Source organism: Perca fluviatilis, chromosome 1 (assembly GCF_010015445.1).
Source record: "Perca fluviatilis chromosome 1, GENO_Pfluv_1.0, whole genome shotgun sequence".
Taxonomy (NCBI): domain Eukaryota; kingdom Metazoa; phylum Chordata; class Actinopteri; order Perciformes; family Percidae; genus Perca; species Perca fluviatilis.
This window is the reverse complement of record NC_053112.1, coordinates 7,958,108-7,979,567: the sequence shown is the minus strand read 5'-3', so window position 1 is coordinate 7,979,567 and position 21,460 is coordinate 7,958,108. Positions and strand designations below refer to the sequence as shown.

Below are 21,460 nucleotides of genomic sequence, written 5' to 3'. Positions count from 1 at the left end.
GTTATGGTGTCCAGTTTTGTTCAAATTTCGCCGCGCACGGAAAAGACTTATCCAGACATAGGCAGTAGACCGTCGATAGGGTTACCCTTGTGATGATGAGGGAAAGCCAGGATGACGAGTAGATCATCGACAGCTGTTACCCATCAAAGATGTAGCTAACCTGGGGGGCGGAAAACCACGATGGAGCAACGACAGGCAGCGGCTTAGCTTCAGCTGGGAACCGAGTTGAATTAAAACCTCACCAGCTTTTACACAGTAACTGAGTAACGGGAGAGCAACAGCACGATATGCAGTGAGTACCGATTTACAACCGGCAATGCTAAGGAACCGGATCAATCCCGCTAAAAAGTTTGGAGCCGCCAGGCCCGCTGCCTCTGGCGCTAAGTTAGCCGGTTAGCTCAGTCCAGGAATCCTCCTCTAATGTGGCACCCAGCCGGCTTATAGACTGCATTAACGCGTTAAAAACGTTAGTTTTACGATAACATATATATTTAAACTGTCAGCAAAGGCGTATTCAATGTGTTTACCATAGTAATAAACATATTAGCTCACTTCTTTGCTAGCTACTAGCTAGCTACAGAGAAGATGCTGCGCTCAGGAGGGTAAACATTGTCATGGAGATGGTGAATCGGATTTAAAAGCACTATGACGTGACGCGGGAGGCGTACAGCTTCTTTTGCAGTCTTTTGACGACTTAAAAAACAGTCAGTTTGGAGTTGGAGTGATTGGTGTTGTTCGTGTGTGACAGTCTGAGAGAGAGAGAGAGAGATGTGTGCAGGTGTCTTCTCTGAAAGGTCTCAGATGTCTTGACGCTTTTTCTTTTTCCAGGTCATGAAGCGTGTTCGCACTGAGCAGATCCAGCATGCCGTGACTCAGTACCTGAAGCGGAGGCAGTATGTGGACACGGACGGCTCCCTGAAAGGAGCCAAGCTCTTCCAGTCAGCGGAGGAGATGGCAGCCAGCCTCACAGGTGAGCACACTGTGAAGATGAAGATGTTGGTACTTGCCTCTACATGTCGGATGGGAATGTTGTACTTTTTTTTTAAAACTTTGACTCCACTACATGTATTTAGTAGCAGAAAGTACTCAGAAAGATCCTTTTTAGGGGGATGACTACGCAGGACAGCAAGCATGATCGGTTTGTGGTACAGTAAAGGCAATGAGTCTGTGTTACCTTATTTAACGGAAATCTATGCATGTGCCCTGGGCCGGATTAACCATGTGGGCAACCGGGCAGGGGCCCAGGGCCCAAGCCAAACATATAGTTAGTAGGGGTGGGAATCACCAGAGGTCTCACGATACGATATCATCCCGATACTTATGTCACGATACGATATTATTGCGATTTTAAACATATTGCAATATTCTGCAATATATTGCAATGTATTACCTTTTTTCCAACTTCAGATTTTTCCCAATTTCAAATGATGTCCCCAAAGGACAATTTGGTCAACATCTGTTTTATCTAAAAAGACACATTTCTCTGTTTGTTCATCTCACTTCAGTTTTATTGCTGCAAAATGGGGATTGTCAAGCAGACAGACTGACCAACACATATATCATAAAAGATCGATACTTGGCGTCTGTGTATCGATACAGTATTGCCACGATAAATATCGCGATACTATGCTGTATCGATTTTTTTCCCCCACCCCTAATAGTTAGTAGGGCTGTGCTCGACTGAAGAAATTCTTAGTCGACTAACACTCCTTCAATTGTATCGACTAATCGATTAGTTGATTTAATTGACAGATCTGTAAATCTGAGTTTCTCCACAAAGAGTCATGCAAAAGCACCACTTTAATTCTTGTGTTTACCAGAGATGAGCTCGTACGTTTCTTGGAAGTAAGTCATTAAGCATGAAAAAAAGCATCAAACATGACTAATGGACTAAAGAGATCTACATTAACTAAGACCAAAACAACCGATTAGTCGACTAAGAGGGAGCAGCCCTAATAGTTAGGTCACGTTAACCTGTCTGCCTGGTGCCACTTTTTGTAGTTGTCTAACAACACAGTGAGACTGCGAGGTAAACCACTGCAAGGTCAGGTTTTTTTTTTCAACAAAGCCATATTGAACATTAATGGATCTGTTCAGATGCAGAATTATCCACAGATTTTAAACCAATTAAAAATGAATCAAATAAAACTCAGAATGTTGGCGCCTACATTTGAACACATTCCATAATAGTAATAATACACCACTGTAATATATTTAACACTGACTGGGGCCATTCTGAATAATAATAATAATAATAATAATTATTATTATTATTATTATTATTATTATTATTATTATTATTTGACTTACACGTACGTGATGGTGTCTGGTTTTTCTCTTCTACCTCCTTCTCCGAGCAGCGCAGACCGAGTCGGGCTGTGCCAACATCGTCTCGGCTGCTCCCTGCCAGTCCGACCCCCAGCAGTACGAGACCCAGTACTCCAGGCTGCGCTCCTTTCTGTCAGGTACCACATCCACACACCCTCCTGCACCACCCTCACTGCATCCTTATCTGATGATGAGTGTGTGTATGTACACACAGCTGTGTGTTCACCACATTACCATTTAAGGCTGTGTTTACATTGCTACATTTTGGTTTTTAATACTAAACGGGGCATGCGCGTGCCGTGGTAAACAAAAGTGTGTGTGTGTGTGTGTGTGTGTGTGTGTGTGTGTGTGTGTGTGTGTGTGTGTGTGTGTGTGTGTGTGTGTGTGTGTGTGTGTGTGTGTGTGTGTGTGTGTGTGTGTGTGTGTGTGTGTGTGTGTGTGTGTGTGTGTGTGTGTGTGTGTGGGGTTATGTCTCCCGTTGTATTGGTTTGCGTCTTATGGACATAATGCGCACATATATATTCAATATTCAACACCTATGTCTTTTTTTTTTTTTTTTTTTTTTTTAAAAAGGAATATTCAAATGTCATTTTTGGACAATTTTGACAGCCCTAGTATTTACACAGCTGTGTGTTTGGCTGTTTACCACATTATCTTTTGGATGCTATGCGACCTTGTTTTTAACTACAAACACTTTTTTTTATTTTTATTTTATTTTTTTATTTCCCCTAAAATCAGATACCGACATCTCCTGGGCGAAGGAGGTGAGCAGCCTCCTCTACCCGCTCTTCGTCTACCTCCACCTGGACATGGTGCGCTGCGGCCTGAAGGGCGCCGTGGACGGCTTCTACGGCCGTTTCCACGGCGCCTTCCTCCAGGACGGCGAGCAGCGCGCCGTCATCGAGCAGCTCCGCCACGTTCTCACGGCGCAGGACGTCGCCGCCAACCCCAAGCTGAGCGCCTTCCTGCAGCACAAGTACGTGGTCCACCTGACGGAGCCGGCCTACAGCTACCTGCTGCGCTACCTGCAGAGCGAGGACAACGGCGCCCTCTGCCGGGCTCTCGGCACACACCTCCAGGTGAGCTCATTCAAATCAGGGCTCCACACTTCTTCTTTTTGTCTTTCAAGATTTAATTTTTAACCCAACTGTTGTCCTTGGGTCAAACGTGACCCGTTTTCAGAAATCTGGGTTTTCTTTCAACCAAATTTCCCAAAAATAACTGAACGAAGTTGGCTAGAAGCCTAGATGTAACACACAATTGGGTAATAATTTATACTTTATGCTTTACAAACAGGCAAACCAGAGGGGGACAGCATACGAGTATGTAGGAAAGTGCGTCCAAAGTGTCAAAGAAAGCCTCCAAAGCACATGTGTCAAACTCAAACAGGTTGTTGTTAAAAAAAAAATGTATCATTGTTTTGCTTGATTTGCTAAATTGTACGATGGCTAAGGAACTCTTTTGATGACTTTTGTAGGGCTTCATGTCAACAAAAATGTGACAAAAAGCGTACAAAAAATTTACAAAAAGGTGTCCAATGTCTGAGAAAGCCACAAAAATGAGGAAAAAAGCTACCAAAATGTAAAAAAAAACAAAAAAAAATGGTGACATGCAGTAACAAAAGCATGTCAGTAAACTCTCCATGTATGGCCCTTGGAGTGATTCTCTTTTTCCAGTGTGGCCCTCTGGGAAAATGAGTTTGACACCCCTGATGTAAAGCGTTACAACCATCCAAAACATGCCAAAATTGACAGAGAAAAGCGTTTTAAAACAGTCAAAATAAAAAAGTGTCGATAATTGCCAAAATATGGCCGACGGAAAGACAACACAAGGGTTAAATTATTATTTTCAAACGTTGTACAGAAACCGCTCAAGTGGTACCGAATCAGAATACTTTATTGATCCCCTCGGGGAAATGATTTAGTTGCAGTTGCTCACAGTCCCATTCAAGGTGAAATGAGAGTAAGAAATGTCAATAAGTGTCTAAAGTAACATAACATAACTTCCTCAAGAAAATTCTTTGTTTTTCAATAACGCAGAATTTATTGCTGTGTCTCTTGTGCAGCAATGTGCAGTACAACAAAAATCATAAATCAAAAAAACTACAATCCTAAGATCTGAGAAAGGTCTTTTAGTTTCTTTTATTCTTAGGGCTTAGGTGCTGCCCAAAATGGCTTCTCGTGCTGCACCTGAACCTTTATAATGGCGAGGAAAATCCTGCTTGTGTATGAATTGTACTATACAAATGAACTTGCCTCGCCTGCAGGTGGAGGTCTCCGCCTCGAGGCGCACCGACTACCAGCTGTACGGCGCTGCCGGCGGGGCGACCGCGGCCCCGAACTCCACCTCGGCCTCCTCCTGGGCGGGAGTGGACGCGGCGGATGGCGGCGAGGGCGTGGAGGTCCCCGCGGGGATCCCGCAGAGCGAGGCGGCCCTGGAGGCGCTGCAGGACTGCATCAAGAAGGTCCGCGAGGGCCCCCCGACGCTCACCACCGTGTGCTTCTACGCCTTCCACCACACGGAGCAGACGCTGAACGCGGCCGAGGTGTCGGCCGACAGCCGGCTGCTGGCCGCCGGCTTCGACAGCTCCACGGTGAAGCTGTGGAGCCTCCGGGCCAGGAAGCTGAAGGCCAAACCGCACCGCGCCGACGTGTCGCTCATCCACCTGGCCTGCGACGTGCTGGAGGAGGAAGTGAGTCGACCGAAGGGTTAAATCTCTTTAGGGCTGGCCCGCAGGAGTCCACGAGTCGAGTAATCGGTCGTTTTGGTCTTATTAGACTCAGATTTCTTATCCGATTAGTCTTTGTTTTCTCATTTTTAATGCTGAAGGCTTTCTTTCTTGATTAACTGATGTTAGTTTTAAACATCAGTTAGTTTTATTGTCTAGAAAATGTCCGGAAATGGTGAAATGTGGATCAGTGTTTCCCAAAAAGCCCCAAGATGAAGTCCTTAAGTGTCTTGTTTTGTCCACAACTCAAAGATATTCAGTTTACTGTTACAGATGAGAGAAGAAACTAGAACAATATTCACATTTAAGAAGCTGGAAACAGAGAATTTTGACATTCTTTTTCTTCTAAAAAACACAAAAAAAACTAATCAATTAGAGCTGGGCAATATATCGATATTATATCGATATCGTGATATGAGACTAGATATCGTCTTACATTTTGCATATCGTAAAATCATAATATATTAAGTGTTGTCTTTTCCTGGTTTTGAAGGCTGCATTAGAGTAAAGTGATGTCATTTTCTGAACTCGACAGACTGTTCTAGCTGTTCTATTATTTGCCTTTATACACTTTGTCATTTAATCGACATTTCTGATGATTATTTATCAAAAATGTCATTGTGTAAATAATATTTTGTTAAAGCACCAATTGTCAATCCTACAATATCGTCATCGAGGTATTTGGTCAAGAATATCGTGATATTTGATTTTCTCCATATCGCCCAGTCCTATAATCAATTGAACTTTTCAGCTCTAAAAGATGCAGAAATCCCCCCTCATTTCAAAAATAAAAAGAGATGCAACGATTAGTTGATCACTCGATTAGGGCTGAAACGATTCCGCCAATAATTCAATTACAAAAAATCCCCGATGCAAAATGACTTGCCTCGAAGCTTCGTTAAATCAATGTTACCAACGTTGTATCGCTGACGGACAGTGTTTCCGCACGGAGCATTATTACTGTCGCACAGACGCGGCTCAGTCTGCTGCTGGCGACACATGCTAGAGCTTAAATAGCGAGGGGCTGGAGAAAACGACAGGGTCCAAAGTTTGGAATCAGTTCAAATGTAATTAAAACTAAAACTCTGTACAGTGTGTCTACTGCAAAATCAAACTAGCTTACCACGATAATAGCACGACGTCTAACTTAATCCTCCGTTCCACGAAGAGGACCGACTAAAGTAAATCACAGAGTCGTATGGACGATGAAACTACACCAAACACAACAACTACCAAAAACAAGAAAATACGTAGCGGTGACCACGATCTGATCTAAAGAGCTGACGCATTGACTATCCCTTCGGAAAAACAGCTGATTGCTGCGCATCTCTCTCTCTCTCTCTCTCTCTCTCTCTCTCTCTCTCTCTCTCTCTCTCTCTCTCTCTCTCTCTCTCTCTCTCTCTCTCTCTCTCTCTCTCTCTCTCTCTCTCTCTCTGGAGAAACAGCTGATCAACGATCTAATTGCATATGTGTAACAGAGCTGTGTGACATAATCAAATATATATAAATGAAAATAGGTTGAAACTTGTAGTTCTGAAAGTTAAGTTGCCCAACTTAATGTAATGTTTGTGTATGTTTAATGTATGCCTTACTTTGAGGTTGATCTCATTTGGAAAAAGAAAATTCTTTAAAAACAATGTAATATGGCACTTAATATGTTTAGTTTTTTGAGAGATGATATTGTAAGCAATGTAGGCAATACAAATGTTGCTTTTTTCCGAAAATTTAACCAAACTATTGTTTATTATTGCTCTTCTATAAAACAAAAGTATTTCTTACCCGATTACTTGATTAATCCATGGAATAAGCGGTAGAATACTCGATTACTAAAATAATCGATAGCTGCAGCCCTAAACTGGATATCTATCTATCTAACTATCTATCTATCTATCTATCTATATAATCACATATCACGATGTTATTTTGTTCTCTAAGAAACCAGAAAGAGATCCATTTCAAATATTCTGACCTTTTTATAGACAAAACAATTCATGGAGAACTTTGATGAATCGATAATGAATACATTTGTTACTTGCAGCCCTGTAACAAAAAAAAAGACATCATTTAAACTTACTCAAACCTTTTCAAAAGACATCAGCTGTAGAGAGGCAACGATTACCAGTGTGACGGTAAACCACGATAAAAATGTTTACAATAACTAGAGATGCACCGATTACAACTTTCTAGGCGGATTCCGATTTTCTTTGAGTTAGGCCAGCCAATACCGATTTTAGCCGATTCCGATTTTTCTTTTAATAGAACATTTTCTGAACTGATAATGGATCACTATAAAGTAGAACTATATAAATGACTCCTGGTGTGGGACATTCACACACATCTAAAGAGCAACGTTAGAACCATTTCCTACTTTTCACATCCAACATCACACTAAAAAAATTAGATTGTCGTCCCTCCACGCCCTACTGTTTCCTTGCAGGCGTTGCATATTTCAAACTTGTTATCTTCTGCACACATGCTGAAGAATCCCCAAACAGCTGACATGTTGCAGGTTAACTCACGAGGTTCCCTACATGTGCGAGAATAGCGCCGACACGCACTTCACACAGCGGAGAAGTTGAGGGAAAGGAAAAAGAGACTGTGCTGTCGCGTCCGTGTGCGTGCGTCCTTGAGAACTGTAACTCGTATAACTTCTGTTGTCAGTTAATTGTAGCATTGACCGGCAGGAAATCGGCATATATCAGACTGACCTGCCGGTTTCCGGTCATGGCCGAGCACGTGAAAACCGGCCAATTCCGGTCACGTGGCCGGTCTATCCGTGCACCTCTAACGATAACAATTACCGTTTTCATCTAAAATATCATTATTATCGCAGTGCATTACCACAGTGTGGAAACCGTGTGTTTAGTCCTTTCCCAGCTTCCCCCGAGGCTCCTGAAGTCGTCGCGTGGGCGCACTGCGTAGCCTCCAACGTGCGTTTCTTGAAGTTGGAATCATTTGTATAATTTAAACCTGCACTACTGGAAACGTTCCTGACAAATAAGCTGTTTACATGCTGAGCCCTTGTTCCTTTTGATGTTAAAAGTTGCACTTTGGATAAGGTTTTGCTTATATTTTTGTAATATAATTGACACTGTTACACTATTTCAGCTTGTGTAGGCCCATCAGTGCTTTCTAAACCTACTGAACACACTTTTAAAAATCCCGCGATAATACCGAAAACCGTGATCATTTCGGTCATTATAACCGTGAGGTTAAAGCGCCTATATTATGCTCATTTTCAGGTTCATAACTGTATTTTAAGGTTGTACCAGAATAGGTTTACATGGTTTAATTTTCAAAAAATACCATATTTTTGTTGTACTGCACAGCTCTCTCTCACTGCTGCAGATCCTCTTTTCACCTGGTCTCTGTTTTAGCTACAGAGTGAGACCTCTTTTCATCTTCTTCTTCTGTACTATCTTTGATTGCACTCGCACATGCTCAGTAGCTCAGATGTAGATCATGTCAGCTAGCTAACTCTAGAGACAGTAAAAGAAAGCCTGTTTCTCCAACTTTGGTCAGTTCCAAGGCAGGATTAGCTGGGAGACTTCTAAATGAGGGCGCACATGTAAGTAGTTCTTTTGTAGATTATGGTGAACTTGTGTGTGTTGTAGCAGTGCTTTGCTATTGAGAACGACGTAGCATGCTAGCGTTAGCGTTAGCCGGCTAACGCTACGAGCTAACGGTTGTGGTTAGCCAGCTCATTTCGGACTGTGACGTCACGTGAACAGCTCACCAGGAGACTGAAGGCAGGACACATTCAGAAACCGTATCTCACTCAGAACACCATGGATGGATTTTTTTCAAAGTCTGTATGTGTGTGGAAGCCCCAGAGACACAAAAGAACACCCCAAATCACCAGAAAAAGGGATTTTTTCATAATATGGGCACTTTAAATTGTCATACCGTTAGATCTCTACTCAGCTGTCACCCCTCCCTATTGTTTCTCCCCCAGGCGGATGAGGAGGACGCCTCCGGCAGCGAGATCAAGACGCTGCGAGCTCACAGCGGCCCGGTGTTTCGCACCGCCTTCCTGACGGACAGCTCGGGCCTGCTCTCCTGCTCCGAGGACACCACCATCCGCTACTGGGACCTGGGCAGCTTCGCCAACACGGCGCTGTACCGGGGCCACGCCTACCCGGTGTGGGACGTGGACGTGAGCCCCTGCAGCCTCTACTTCGCCAGCGGCTCGCACGACCGCACCGCGCGCCTCTGGACCTTCTCGCGCACCTACCCGCTGCGGCTCTACGCCGGGCACCTCGCCGACGTCGACTGCGTCAAGTTCCACCCGAACTCCAACTACCTGGCCACGGGCTCCACGGACAAGACCGTCCGCCTGTGGAGCACCCAGCAGGGCGCGTCGGTCCGCCTCTTCACGGGCCACCGCGGCCCCGTGCTGTCCCTCGCCTTCTCGCCCAACGGGAAGTACTTGGCGTCGGCCGGCGAGGACCAGCGGGTGAAGCTGTGGGACCTGGCGTCGGGGGCGTTGTTCAAAGACCTGCGCGGACACACGGACAGCGTCACCAGCCTGTCCTTCAGCCCCGACAGCAGCCTGGTGGCGTCGTCGTCCATAGACAACTCGGTGCGGGTGTGGGACATCAGGAACTCCCACGGCGGGGCGCCGGCAGACGGATCGTCCGGCGAACTGGTGGGACTGTACACCGGGAACACCAGCAACGTGCTCAACGTCCAGTTCATGGCCTGTAACCTGCTGCTGGTGACCGGGACCGCGCAGGAGAAAGCAGAACCGTAGCCGCGGCTGTCTGGGTGGTTTTCTTTTTGTTTATGTGTTCGGGAGAAAAGCTCGAATATCTCCAGAATAGGGCTGCACGATATGAGGCAAATGTGTGAGGAAAACACACACACACACACACACGCTGATAAGTAGCGCGATAACTATGTTACTTGCGATAAATGCACAGATATTAAAGTGTTCTCAGTAGGGCTGCCACCTCTTAGTCGATTAGTCGACTAATCGGTCGTTTTGGTCTTAGTCGACTAAGATTTCTTTAGTCGATCAGTCATTTTTTTTATGCTTATTCATGCTTAATTACTCATTTCCAAGAAACTTCTGAGCAAATTTATGGTAAACAGAAGATTTAAAGTGGTGCTTTTGCAGGATTAATTGTGGAGAAACTCAGTTTTACAGATGGTTAATTAACTACATTTATATCGTGCTTTTCTAGTCTTAACCACCTCTCAAAGCGCACAGCTCTGTCGATTAAATCAACCAATCGATTAGTCGACAAAATCCTATAAGTGTTAGTCGACTGAGAATTTCTTTAGTCGAGGACAGCCCTAGTTCTCAGTTCTGCTGCTTTCAGTATTCTGCTAAAATACGACAAACAGCTCGTTGAATTCAAAACGAATGAAAGTAAATAATTTCCAACATTCTTTTATTAGACCAATTGAACATTGAATCGCATATAAAGGGAACCCCTAAAAGTGACATTATGAAGGGATTCTGCTATTTTCTTTCGACTAACACAACAAAAATCTCAGTGTCTTCCGCGATATGTCGCAGCCTTTCGCAATATTATTATAAGGGATGCACCGAGTCCAACCATTGTTGGGGTTCCACCAAATACCGAATCCTACTCCCATCCTTGTTCCATTAACACAGTAAACACAGTAATGAAGTAAACGATGTCCACGGCAGTGTATTTTTCATTTGTTTAGGGTCCTCGCCACCACGAGACAAATCAGCATTGCAGATTGAACATGTAGCTGGACTTGAATGACCTTCTTTTTGACTGAAAGTACTGCCACGAGTTCCATTTTCCACTTTCTCCCAGCCTACTGCATTGAACGCTCCACCTACGTAAACACCTTCCCGTAATCAACGGCGCCGTCAATACGGCGGCCAGCGTAGCTCAAGCGTAGGTTTCGGTTCAGTGGGGGGAAAATTCGTCAAAAAGCCCAATATTCGGCCGAATCAGAAGCCGAATCCTGGATTCGGTGCATCCCTAATTATTATTATTGCGAAGTTGAAAAAGAAAAAAAGGAAATGCCGATATATTGTGCAGCCCTACTCCAGATGTTTGTTTGAATTTGTGTTTTTTTTTTGTCTCTGAGCCAGCCAATGAGAGGTGAGATGTCACCACCTGCACACGAGTTTCTCTCTCAGAAAAGAAGCCAAGTTAAGCGTCTTTTATTAGCGATCCACAAAGTCTCATCCTTTCAAAACTGTCTTCAGATATAGATCAATTATAATTCATCCTTGGTTGTGTTTTCTAATTACCAAAGCCTCTTGCCTAAATATCAGTATTAAATACTCGACGGCTGCAACTTAAAGATTATTTTCGTTGTCGATTTTAATCCGTCGGTTCTGTTCTCGAATGAATGGATTAGTTGTTTGGTCTATAAACTGTCAGGAAATGGTGAAAAAAAGAAGCCCAAGATGATGTCCTCAAATGTCTGATTTTGTTCAGTCAGTCTTCAGGAGTGAAGAAACTAGAAGAGATTCCTGTTCAACGAGCTGCAGTCGGAGCTCTAAAATTCTTCCTCAGTGTAAAGTTTGGTGTACTCTGCCGTCATGCACACGTTGTGTGATTTATAAAAGCAGCATATTAAATGTGACCGCTGGAAAATACACTTCCTGTCAAATGAAAATAATAAATTTGAAATTGCAGACATCGCCCCTAGATTTCACCAGGCGCGTTTAGGGTTGGGCATCGTTTGGATTTCTAACAATTCTGATTCAAATTCTCGATTCTTTGAGGGGTGGAGTTGAAACGGGCCACGTGCCTATTTTCACAAATAAGAGCAAAGTTTTATTGGAAACCAAAACTTGCGCATATTAAATTGGGAAGCGGTGTTTAGATTTGAAACCAAATCCTCCAAACGATTCCAATGAAGAAACGATTCTACTGGAATCGCAATTTTTGAACCGATTCCAAAGTAGGGCTCGGTTCTCGATGCCCAATCCTAGGCGCGTTGCGGCCGCCACCGAGATGAATCCAGCAGACGCAGCGCGTCTCAGAAGCGTCTCTCCGCTCCGTTGTAAAAAACCCACCACAGGTCTGTTTCTGACGGAGCCGCGGGGGGCGAAACAGGCCGTGCGGGGAGCGGACCGGCTAGAGCATCCTGTCAATATTTCAAAATAAAACTCCCCTGTGTAGAATCCCCGAACGTTTATCACGTCACTTCACTTGGACTGAAGGGAAGGAACCACTTAACTAGCGGGATGTAGACTGCTTACTTTCAGAGGAGATGCACAAATCTGCAGAAAAGCAATTACCAAAACGATGAAGACCTGAGATTCGGGCACGCGTCTGAGCCACTCCCCCGGTGTGGTACGACAACACAAAACCACGGCGCCGCCGGGAACGTGGCGCATCCGCCGCGCCCGGGGATGCATTACAGGGTCAGTTTTATCCAAATTTCGGAAAATGAAAATGTTTCATATTCTGAACGCAGGAAATACGGAAGCAGAAGTTAAAAGGTTTAAAGGAGAATATTGGGAGTAGCCTCTGCAGTAAACCGTACACGGAGTTACAACTTCTTCATGTGGAGAGAACAGTCTGACATTTCTTGTGCTGTTTTACCCAAAAGGTCATTTCAATCCCTGTGCATCCGGTACGGAGAGAGCCGGGAAATGTTTAGCCTAGCTTAGCACAAATACTGGAAGCAAGGGAAACTAACCCAGCTTCACTCCAAAAACTGTATATGTATGTCTAGGGTTGGGTACCGTTTGGATTTTTACGATTCCGATGCCAAACCGGTACTTTTAAAACGTTTCCGATTCCTAAACCGAGTCTTGAAAAACTGAAAAATGACATCAAAGAAAGGCTGTTACGTCCGTTTTGGTGAGCCCAGAGGGGGAAATGTGGCATTTTAAAAGTAGCCTACATTTACAGTAACTAGCCAACGGTAGACTACAGAGAGAGGGTGATATTTTTTTACGTCTGTTTCGGAGCGACAGAGGGGAAAATATTTCAGTCGACCCATTAAGTGGAACCGAAATGAGGGACCGAAATTTGCGTCCTAATCCGGTCCGATTCCTGCCAGTTGTGTAGGAACCGGTTCCATAGTTGAACTGGGTTTCGGAAAAATGTGTCCCTGAACAAAGGATGGTCAAAAAAAATCTAAAGTCCCAGTCAGAGTCTGGTGTGGCCATTCTGTTCCCGTGTCGTGTAGCTAGTCCGAACACGTGTAGGGCCGAGGTATCGTTTCAAACTTTATTGGGATACTTCACGTTGAGGAATGTTAACGTGATTGTTCTTTAAACGCAGGCAGACGTTGAAGAAGTGAGAAGCCTAAATAAAAAAAAACTCAACATTTTAAAATTTAATCCGAAGTCGGGACGATTACAAATCTGACCGGACATTTTCACGATGGCTTTCGGCCGCTCGACAGTTTTTGATACTTGGTGCTACTGACACTTTAAAGCTCTAGTGCGTAACTTTTGGATATTAATGAACGTCCGTTAACATTCAAGCCGTTGCCAAACGAGTTGCTCCAAAGCTAATTCAGACGATCCGCTCCACACAGCTCTCTCTGGATCTCTCAGTATGACTATGGTCAGAAGATTGTGGCGTCCGGTCTGGAGTGAAGATAATGACCTCTTCTGAAGAGTCCATCATGTTTTTTTAATCTTCAGTGTCCTCCTTGGCTACTAGCAACTGCGTGGGGGAGGGGCGGAGGCGCGGAGGCTTGGAGTGGTTTAAAGCAGTTATATACTAGACGCATCCAAGGTGGCGCGCGACATCGTGACGTCAAAATGATGTAATATCCGGCCGGCGCGGCCGATTTATGGAGCGCGAGCCGAGGTCGCGCACGGTTTTTTTTTTCTCTCAGCAGCGTGCGACAAAGCGGAAACAGGAAGCCTGAATGAGTTCGCCAACAACCGGATGCCAGGACTTACCGGGTTAAAATGAGCTCTTTTATGGTGAATGAAAGGCTCGGTCCCACTAAGTAGCTCATCCAATCAGATCGAAGCATTGACAGCAACACTGCTGCCAGTTCTGCCGTTGTTGACCTTTTTCTTCTTCTTCTAGCCAGTAGAAAGAGCGACGTCAGCAGCCTTTGCTCAGTAGCGCCACCGGTGTTCAGGAGAAGACTGCAACCAGTGTCGCGACCACCAGCGCGGGAATAAATAGTCACGGCGATTTCATGACGTCACATATGCACGCGCCAGCTCGGCTCCGGTTACTGTAAAACACGCATTAGGTTGTAGGTGTGTGGGCTGGTGGGAGGTTGGGGAGGGGGCCTTCTATTTTTGCCATTTGGTTGCCAATGTCTAAGTGTGACAGTCCCTAAAGCTAATGATGTTAACAGTGTCTCAGTCTTCACTGCCGTCATCTTCAGAAACAGATGTGAGGCTATCATAGGCCCAAGAGGCAAGAAATCAACAGGAACAGATATGTAAACGGGTCAATACAGGCCCGGACTGTCCTAATCATATCCAGAGTAAACCTAAATAGAGAAGACCTTTGCACTCGGCACAACAGCAAACACTCAGAAAATTTCAAACAGCAGTGGAAAACCTGCTTAAATACACATTAAAACATGCACAGTTTCACATATAGTATAAAAAAGGTGATGCATTTAAGACGCTTGCTCCTTCAGTTAATTTCTCTAACATCAAAACCTGCATTTACATTTTCCTATGGGGACATGCATAGATTAGACAAAAATACAGAGCAGCACTTAAACTCACAAAAATAAACACCACACATTTAACTAGGAAAGAACAGTGCAAACTACGCACCGTAGCTTTAAAAAGCAATATCTTCCATCATGTTTTGATCCTCCGTGTCCTCCTTGGCTACTAGCAACTGTGTGGAGTAGAGTGGGGCGGAGGCGCGTGCACGGTCACTGGAGGCCGACTGTACATTCCTCATGGGGGGCGACAGAAACTACGCACTGTAGCTTTAAAGTTGGTATCAAAAAAAAAATAGATGTAGAGCACCGAATGTCCAGGGCTTTATGAGAACTGGTTTTCGTTAAAGGCCTGAAAAGCTAAATTTTGAATAAACAACGCAATTTTCTCTTCCAGGCCTTTATTTATTTCTTTTTTTCAGTATATTAGTTACAAATATGACTTTAAATGAGGTTTCTCTTACTTCTGGAACAGAGACCGGAGCTTCTTGGTTTTTCACTTTTGGTGCTCGATTTAAAAGTCTGATAACCAGTCCTAGTTCTGGACTCGTCTGACTCTGGGTAAGACAGCAGAACATAAGAGATATTCTCTAACTACTGCAGTTCTCCTTATGTTTTACCTGCCCCTTTAGTACTTTATCATCAGCTTCCTTTTCTTTAGGATCTGAAATAGATTTATCAAGTATAAAAACACCATTTTTCACTCGGCCAGTGTGTTGCACAGACCGACAAAATGAGCCTGATACTCGGCAGCGTGCTGCTTTAAAGGGCTACGCCACCGTTTGTTGAAATAGTTCTTATCACGGTCTCCCCTGGCTGTAGATAGGTGGGCCAACGCATTTTTTTGTCTCAGTTCAAGTAATTAGGTTGTTTTTTTTTGTCTTTTGTTGGCTCACTTTTACTCACAACATGCTAACCGGCAACATAGGATTCCATTCACTATGCTAAGCTAACTAGCGGTGGCGCTGCCGGTGTTGCACCGGACTAAAACGATGCATGCCCAAAAAATGCGTTGGGCCACCTCTCTACAGCTAGAGGAGACCGTGATAAGAACTATTTCAACAAACGCTGGCGTATCCCTTTAACTCAGTTTGCTTTTGCTGCACAAATTCACATTTTACAGGAAGAAAACTTTTTCACAAATCTGTTTCCCGTTGATGCTCGTGGCGTTTAGAGGCCGTGTTCGGAGGTTTTAAAGGGTCTCAGTTGGCTGAAAGTTAACGAGTGTGAGCCACTTGAAAAACACTAGAACAGGAAGCGGTCGTGCTTCTTCTTCTCTCTTGGTTTTTGTCTCCGAGTCGGCCTACTGTAAGTTTTGAGTAATAATAAAAAAAGAAATTGTAAATAGCCTTGTGGAGGAAATTTCTAAGAATCATAGGCTGTATTTTTCGCACTATTCTGCGAGTGTAAAAGTGTAAATAAACTGTATTTTTGTAATATTTTGGCTACCGAGAGTCGCCATCCAGGTTGTGCTTAACTTAACGAGGGCTCAAAAAAAAAAGACATTTTATATTTCTGTTTTCATACATTCAAAGTGTGATTGTATTATTTTTGTTGTTGTTTTGAATATTTCATTCATTAATTCAGCCTGGAAGATGTTCTTTATGTTTGTCAGTACACTTTTGTTCCCATCCTGTTGCCCTAAAACAAGGAATAAATAACAGAATTTATTTGAACTAATGCTTCAGTAAGTTCCTTTTCTTTCTTTTTTTCTTTCTTTTATTGCTTGTTATCCTGCTGCTTTCAGTCTCTTCTGTTATGTGTGTGATTCAGCTTTATATTCAGTAAAAACACCCTGAGGCGCCAGACCGGATGGACAGGGGACACGGATGGGGACACACACACACACACACACACGTTTCACTATCTTTTCGGGGACTGTCATTGACATAATGCATTCCCTAACCTTAACCATCACCACTAAATGCCTAACCCTAACCCTTACCCTAACCTTAACCATCACCTAATTCTAACCCTAATCCTAAAACCAAGTCTTAACCCTCAAACAGCCATTTAAACTTGTGGGGTCCAGCATTTTGGCTCCACAAAGCTGTCGGGACCCCACAAGTATACTGTATTCCCCGGTTTTTGGACCCCACAAATATAGTAAAACAAGCCCGCACACACAACCGAAGTAATTTCCTACACACAAACACACTCACACACACACACAGAGTTCACAAGTTCAAAGACCACATTAACAAAACTTGTTTACTACAACAACAAAAAAAGTTGACTTAAATTATGGGCCTTTGGCAGGTCGTTGAACTTTTTAACAATCTTGTCTCTTTTATTTGTATTTACTTATTCACCTGGTTTGCACTTTTGCTGATGTTTTCGCATCCTATTGTGTTCATGTACAATGACAATCCAGTCTATTCTTTTACTTACACTCTTCTACACTGCGGTACTTCTACACTGCTATCTTCTGCCCCCCTGAGGCCGCAGGGCACCATGTCCAGGTGGAGGTAGGCCTACATGTAGTCTAAGAGTGGGTAGGATGCTCACCTTCACCCAGAATATGTCTGTCTGTCATTTAGGTCAAACTGCAGTCTCCTGCTCCAAACTGCTGAGGAAAGAAGGCTTAAAAATCCATCAAAAAAGGACTGGAACATGATATTTAGTAGATTCTTGTATTCAAAACGCCTGAGAGCAATCAAACCCTCACAAACTGTAATCACTCTGCGCAACACACACTGTAACTGTCCACACACACTCGTCTGAAGTCACTGTAACTGTCCACACACACTAGTCTGAAGTCACTGTAACTGTCCACACACACTAGTCTGAAGTCACTATAACTGTCCACACACACTAGTATGAAGTCACTGTAACTGTCCACACACACTCGTCTGAAGTCACTGTAACTGTCCACACACACTCGTCTGAAGTCACTGTAACTGTCCACACACACTCGTCTGAAGTCACTGTAACTGTCCACACACACTCGTCTGAAGTCACTATAACTGTCCACACACACTAGTCTGAAGTCACTATAACTGCCCACACACACTAGTCTGAAGTCACTATAACTGTCCACACACACTAGTATGAAGTCACTGTAACTGTCCACACACACTCGTCTGAAGTCACTGTAACTGTCCACACACACTAGTCTGAAGTCACTATAACTGTCCACACACACTAGTCTGAAGTCACTATAACTGTCCACACACACTCGTCTGAAGTCACTGTAACTGTCCACACACACTCGTCTGAAGTCACTATAACTGTCCACACACACTAGTATGAAGTCGCTGTAACTGTCCACACACACTCGTCTGAAGTCACTATAACTGTCCACACACACTAGTCTGAAGTCACTGTAACTGTCCACACACACTCGTCTGAAGTCACTGTAACTGTCCACACACACTAGTCTGAAGTCACTGTAACTGTCCACACACACTAGTATGAAGTCGCTGTATCTGTCCACACACACTCGTCTGAAGTCACACTGTAACTGTCCACACACACTCGTCTGAAGTCACACTGTAACTGTCCACACACACTCGTCTGAAGTCACACTGTAACTGTCCACACACACTAGTCTGAAGTCACTATCTGTCCACACACACTCGTCTGAAGTCACTGTAACTGTCCACACACACTCGTCTGAAGTCACTATCTGTCCACACACACTAGTCTGAAGTCACTATAACTGTCCACACACACTAGTATGAAGTCGCTGTATCTGTCCACACACACTCGTCTGAAGTCACTGTAACTGTCCACACACACTAGTCTGAAGTCACTATAACTGTCCACACACACTAGTATGAAGTCGCTGTATCTGTCCACACACACTCGTCTGAAGTCACACTGTAACTGTCCACACACACTCGTCTGAAGTCGCTGTATCTGTCCACACACACTAGTCTGAAGTCACTGTAACTGTCCACACACACTCGTCTGAAGTCACTGTAACTGTCCACACACACTCGTCTGAAGTCACACTGTAACTGTCCATACACACTCGTCTGAAGTCACACTGTAACTGTCCACACACACTCGTCTGAAGTCACACTGTAACTGTCCACACACACTCGTCTGAAGTCACTATCTGTCCACACACACTCGTCTGAAGTCACTATAACTGTCCACACACACTCGTCTGAAGTCACTATCTGTCCACACACACTAGTCTGAAGTCACTATAACTGTCCACACACACTAGTATGAAGTCGCTGTATCTGTCCACACACACTCGTCTGAAGTCACTGTAACTGTCCACACACACTAGTCTGAAGTCACTATAACTGTCCACACACACTAGTATGAAGTCGCTGTATCTGTCCACACACACTCGTCTGAAGTCGCTGTATCTGTCCACACACACTAGTCTGAAGTCGCTGTATCTGTCCACACACACTCGTCTGAAGTCACACTGTAACTGTCCACACACACTCGTCTGAAGTCGCTGTATCTGTCCACACACACTAGTCTGAAGTCACTGTAACTGTCCACACACACTCGTCTGAAGTCACTGTAACTGTCCACACACACTCGTCTGAAGTCACACTGTAACTGTCCATACACACTCGTCTGAAGTCACACTGTAACTGTCCACACACACTAGTCTGAAGTCACTGTAACTGTCCACACACACTAGTCTGAAGTCACTGTAACTGTCCACACACACTAGTCTGAAGTCACTGTAACTGTCCACACACTCGTCTGAAGTCACTGTAACTGTCCACACACACTCGTCTGAAGTCACACTGTAACTGTCCACACACACTAGTCTGAAGTCACTGTAACTGTCCACACACACTAGTCTGAAGTCACTGTAACTGTCCACACACACTAGTCTGAAGTCACTGTAACTGTCCATACACACTCGTCTGAAGTCACACTGTAACTGTCCACACACACTCGTCTGAAGTTATGTAAGGAATGCGGTGTGTGCAGCAGGAATGTCGCTGCTGACAGGAAGGAGGACAGCCTGAGACCTGAGTCTCAGAGTGATGAGGGTGGGGCGGCAGGGTGCAGCAGGGACGATGGTGGCACACCCAGACTCTGTCTGCACGGCCCAGAGACAGACAGACAGACAGACAGACAGACAGAGAGAGAGACAGAGAGACACAGACCAAGAGAGAGAGAGTCAGAGAGAGACACAGAGACAGAGAGAGAGAGAGTCAGAGAGAGATAGAGAGAGACACAGAGAGAGAGAGAGAGACAGAGAGAGATAGAGAGACACAAAGATAGACAGAGAGAGACAGAGAGAGAGAGAGACGGAGAGAGACACAAAGAGAGAGACACAGAGAGAGAGACACACAGAGACAGAGAGAGAAAGAGACACAAAGAGAGAAAGAGACAGAGAGAGAGAGAGAGTATATGATATATATATATATATATATATATGATATATATATATATATATATATATATGAGATGTATTTACTCCTTGTTTATATGTATGTTTGTTCTTATGCTTTGGCAACACAGATGTATTTTTTTGTCATGCCAATAAAGTAACATGAAATTGAAAAAATTGAAAGAGAGAGAGAGAGAGAGAGAGAGAGAGAGGAGGAAGAGAAATACATATTGTACATAATAACCCTATCCTCACATGTAGAAGTTCCCTTACCTGTATCTACTCTTCAGGAGGACACCTGTCTCTCTGTAGTCCCTTTGTATTTTTGTAGTCCCTGTGTTTCTTGGTGATGATTGTGTGTGTCCTTGTGGTGTTTATGTGTCTGCCGTCATTTCCAATCACATTGTGGTTCCTTTATTTGATCTAATTTTGAGTTATTTTGCATCTCTCTGTGGTAGATTGGCGTTTCTTTCTGTAGTGATCTTGTGTCTCTTTGTGGTCATTTTGCTTCTTCTCTGGGCACAAAATGTGTCCCCCAAAATGCAGAACAATCTAGCATACTATATGTGAAGGTTACTAGTATTAGTACTAGTATTATTATTAGTAATAGTATTATTATGTAGCTTTGACATGAATCTAATGGACCACGAGATGATTACAAAGCTAGGAAATGAATTTTTGCTTTCCAGATTGTCCTCTCATCTTTGCTTATTTTATTCTGAAAGACTGAGAGAGTTTTACCTTTGGCCTCTTTGGCCTGTAAAACTGAATCAGTCATAAATGATTAACCCTTGTGTTGTCCTTCGGGTCCCAGTGACCCGAAGGACAACACAAGGATTATGTACCTCCCTTTACTTTGTTGAGAATTGCTCTCTAAACCCTGTTTCTTGTTAAGTAAGTAAAGTTTATTTCTAGAACACATTTAAACACAGTTTAAGCTGACCAAAATGCTGTACAAACAAGAACTAAGGTGCTGTATTAACCCTTGTTTAGAGAGCAATTCTCAACAAAGTAAACGGAAGTACATAATCCTTGTGTTGTCCTTCGGGTCACTGGGTTAAATGGATGAATAAATGAACACACTATAGTTCAATAAGCAACACTTCTGTGGTCCTTTAGGTGCATTAAACCCCATTCAGAGATGCTGATTTGAACGAATAAAACATTTCAAGTTATTTAATGTATCTGTTGCCAAACCATCAGGACTTCATTCTTATAGTTTCTGTCATTTTCTGTCGCGGTGTGGTCATTTTGCGTCTCTTTGTAGTCCTTTTGTGTCCAACGGTTTCTCATTGTGCTTCCCTTTGTGGTCACTTGGTCGTTGTTTTTTTGTCTCTTTTTTGGGTCATTTAACTTCTTCCCTGGGCACAAAATTTGCCCCCCAAAATGCAGAACAATCTGGCAAACTTTGTAAAATGTTTGGCAGAAGTGTGTAGTTAACATTATAATTATTATCATTTGGCTTTGGCTCAAAACCTGGAGGT

At 43.8% G+C, this 21,460-nt stretch overlaps 1 protein-coding gene across 1 annotated transcript; it reads left to right on the top strand.

Moving 5' to 3' along the window:
* The first annotated feature begins 110 nt into the window (after window positions 1-110).
* On the top strand, window positions 111-10,218 carry taf5l (TAF5-like RNA polymerase II, p300/CBP-associated factor (PCAF)-associated factor). Its single transcript, XM_039804856.1, has 6 exons — window positions 111-292; window positions 829-970; window positions 2,361-2,465; window positions 3,067-3,407; window positions 4,595-5,020; window positions 9,012-10,218. Exons 2-6 carry the CDS (start codon window positions 832-834, stop codon window positions 9,807-9,809), a joined length of 1,809 nt encoding a protein of 602 aa, XP_039660790.1. The 5' UTR covers window positions 111-292; window positions 829-831; the 3' UTR covers window positions 9,810-10,218.
* Window positions 10,219-21,460: the final 11,242 nt, after the last annotated feature.

What these genes read in the sequence shown, in the direction of transcription:
- taf5l (XM_039804856.1), top strand. Translation starts at nt 832, where the DNA reads ATGAAGCGTGTTCGCACTGAGCAGATCCAGCATGCCGTGACTCAGTAC. An exon ending in GCTGCGCTCCTTTCTGTCAG is followed by an intron (nt 2,466 to 3,066) that starts GTACCACATCCA and finishes CCCTAAAATCAG; the next exon opens with ATACCGACATCTCCTGGGCG. An exon ending in GCGACGTGCTGGAGGAGGAA is followed by an intron (nt 5,021 to 9,011) that starts GTGAGTCGACCG and finishes TTTCTCCCCCAG; the next exon opens with GCGGATGAGGAGGACGCCTC.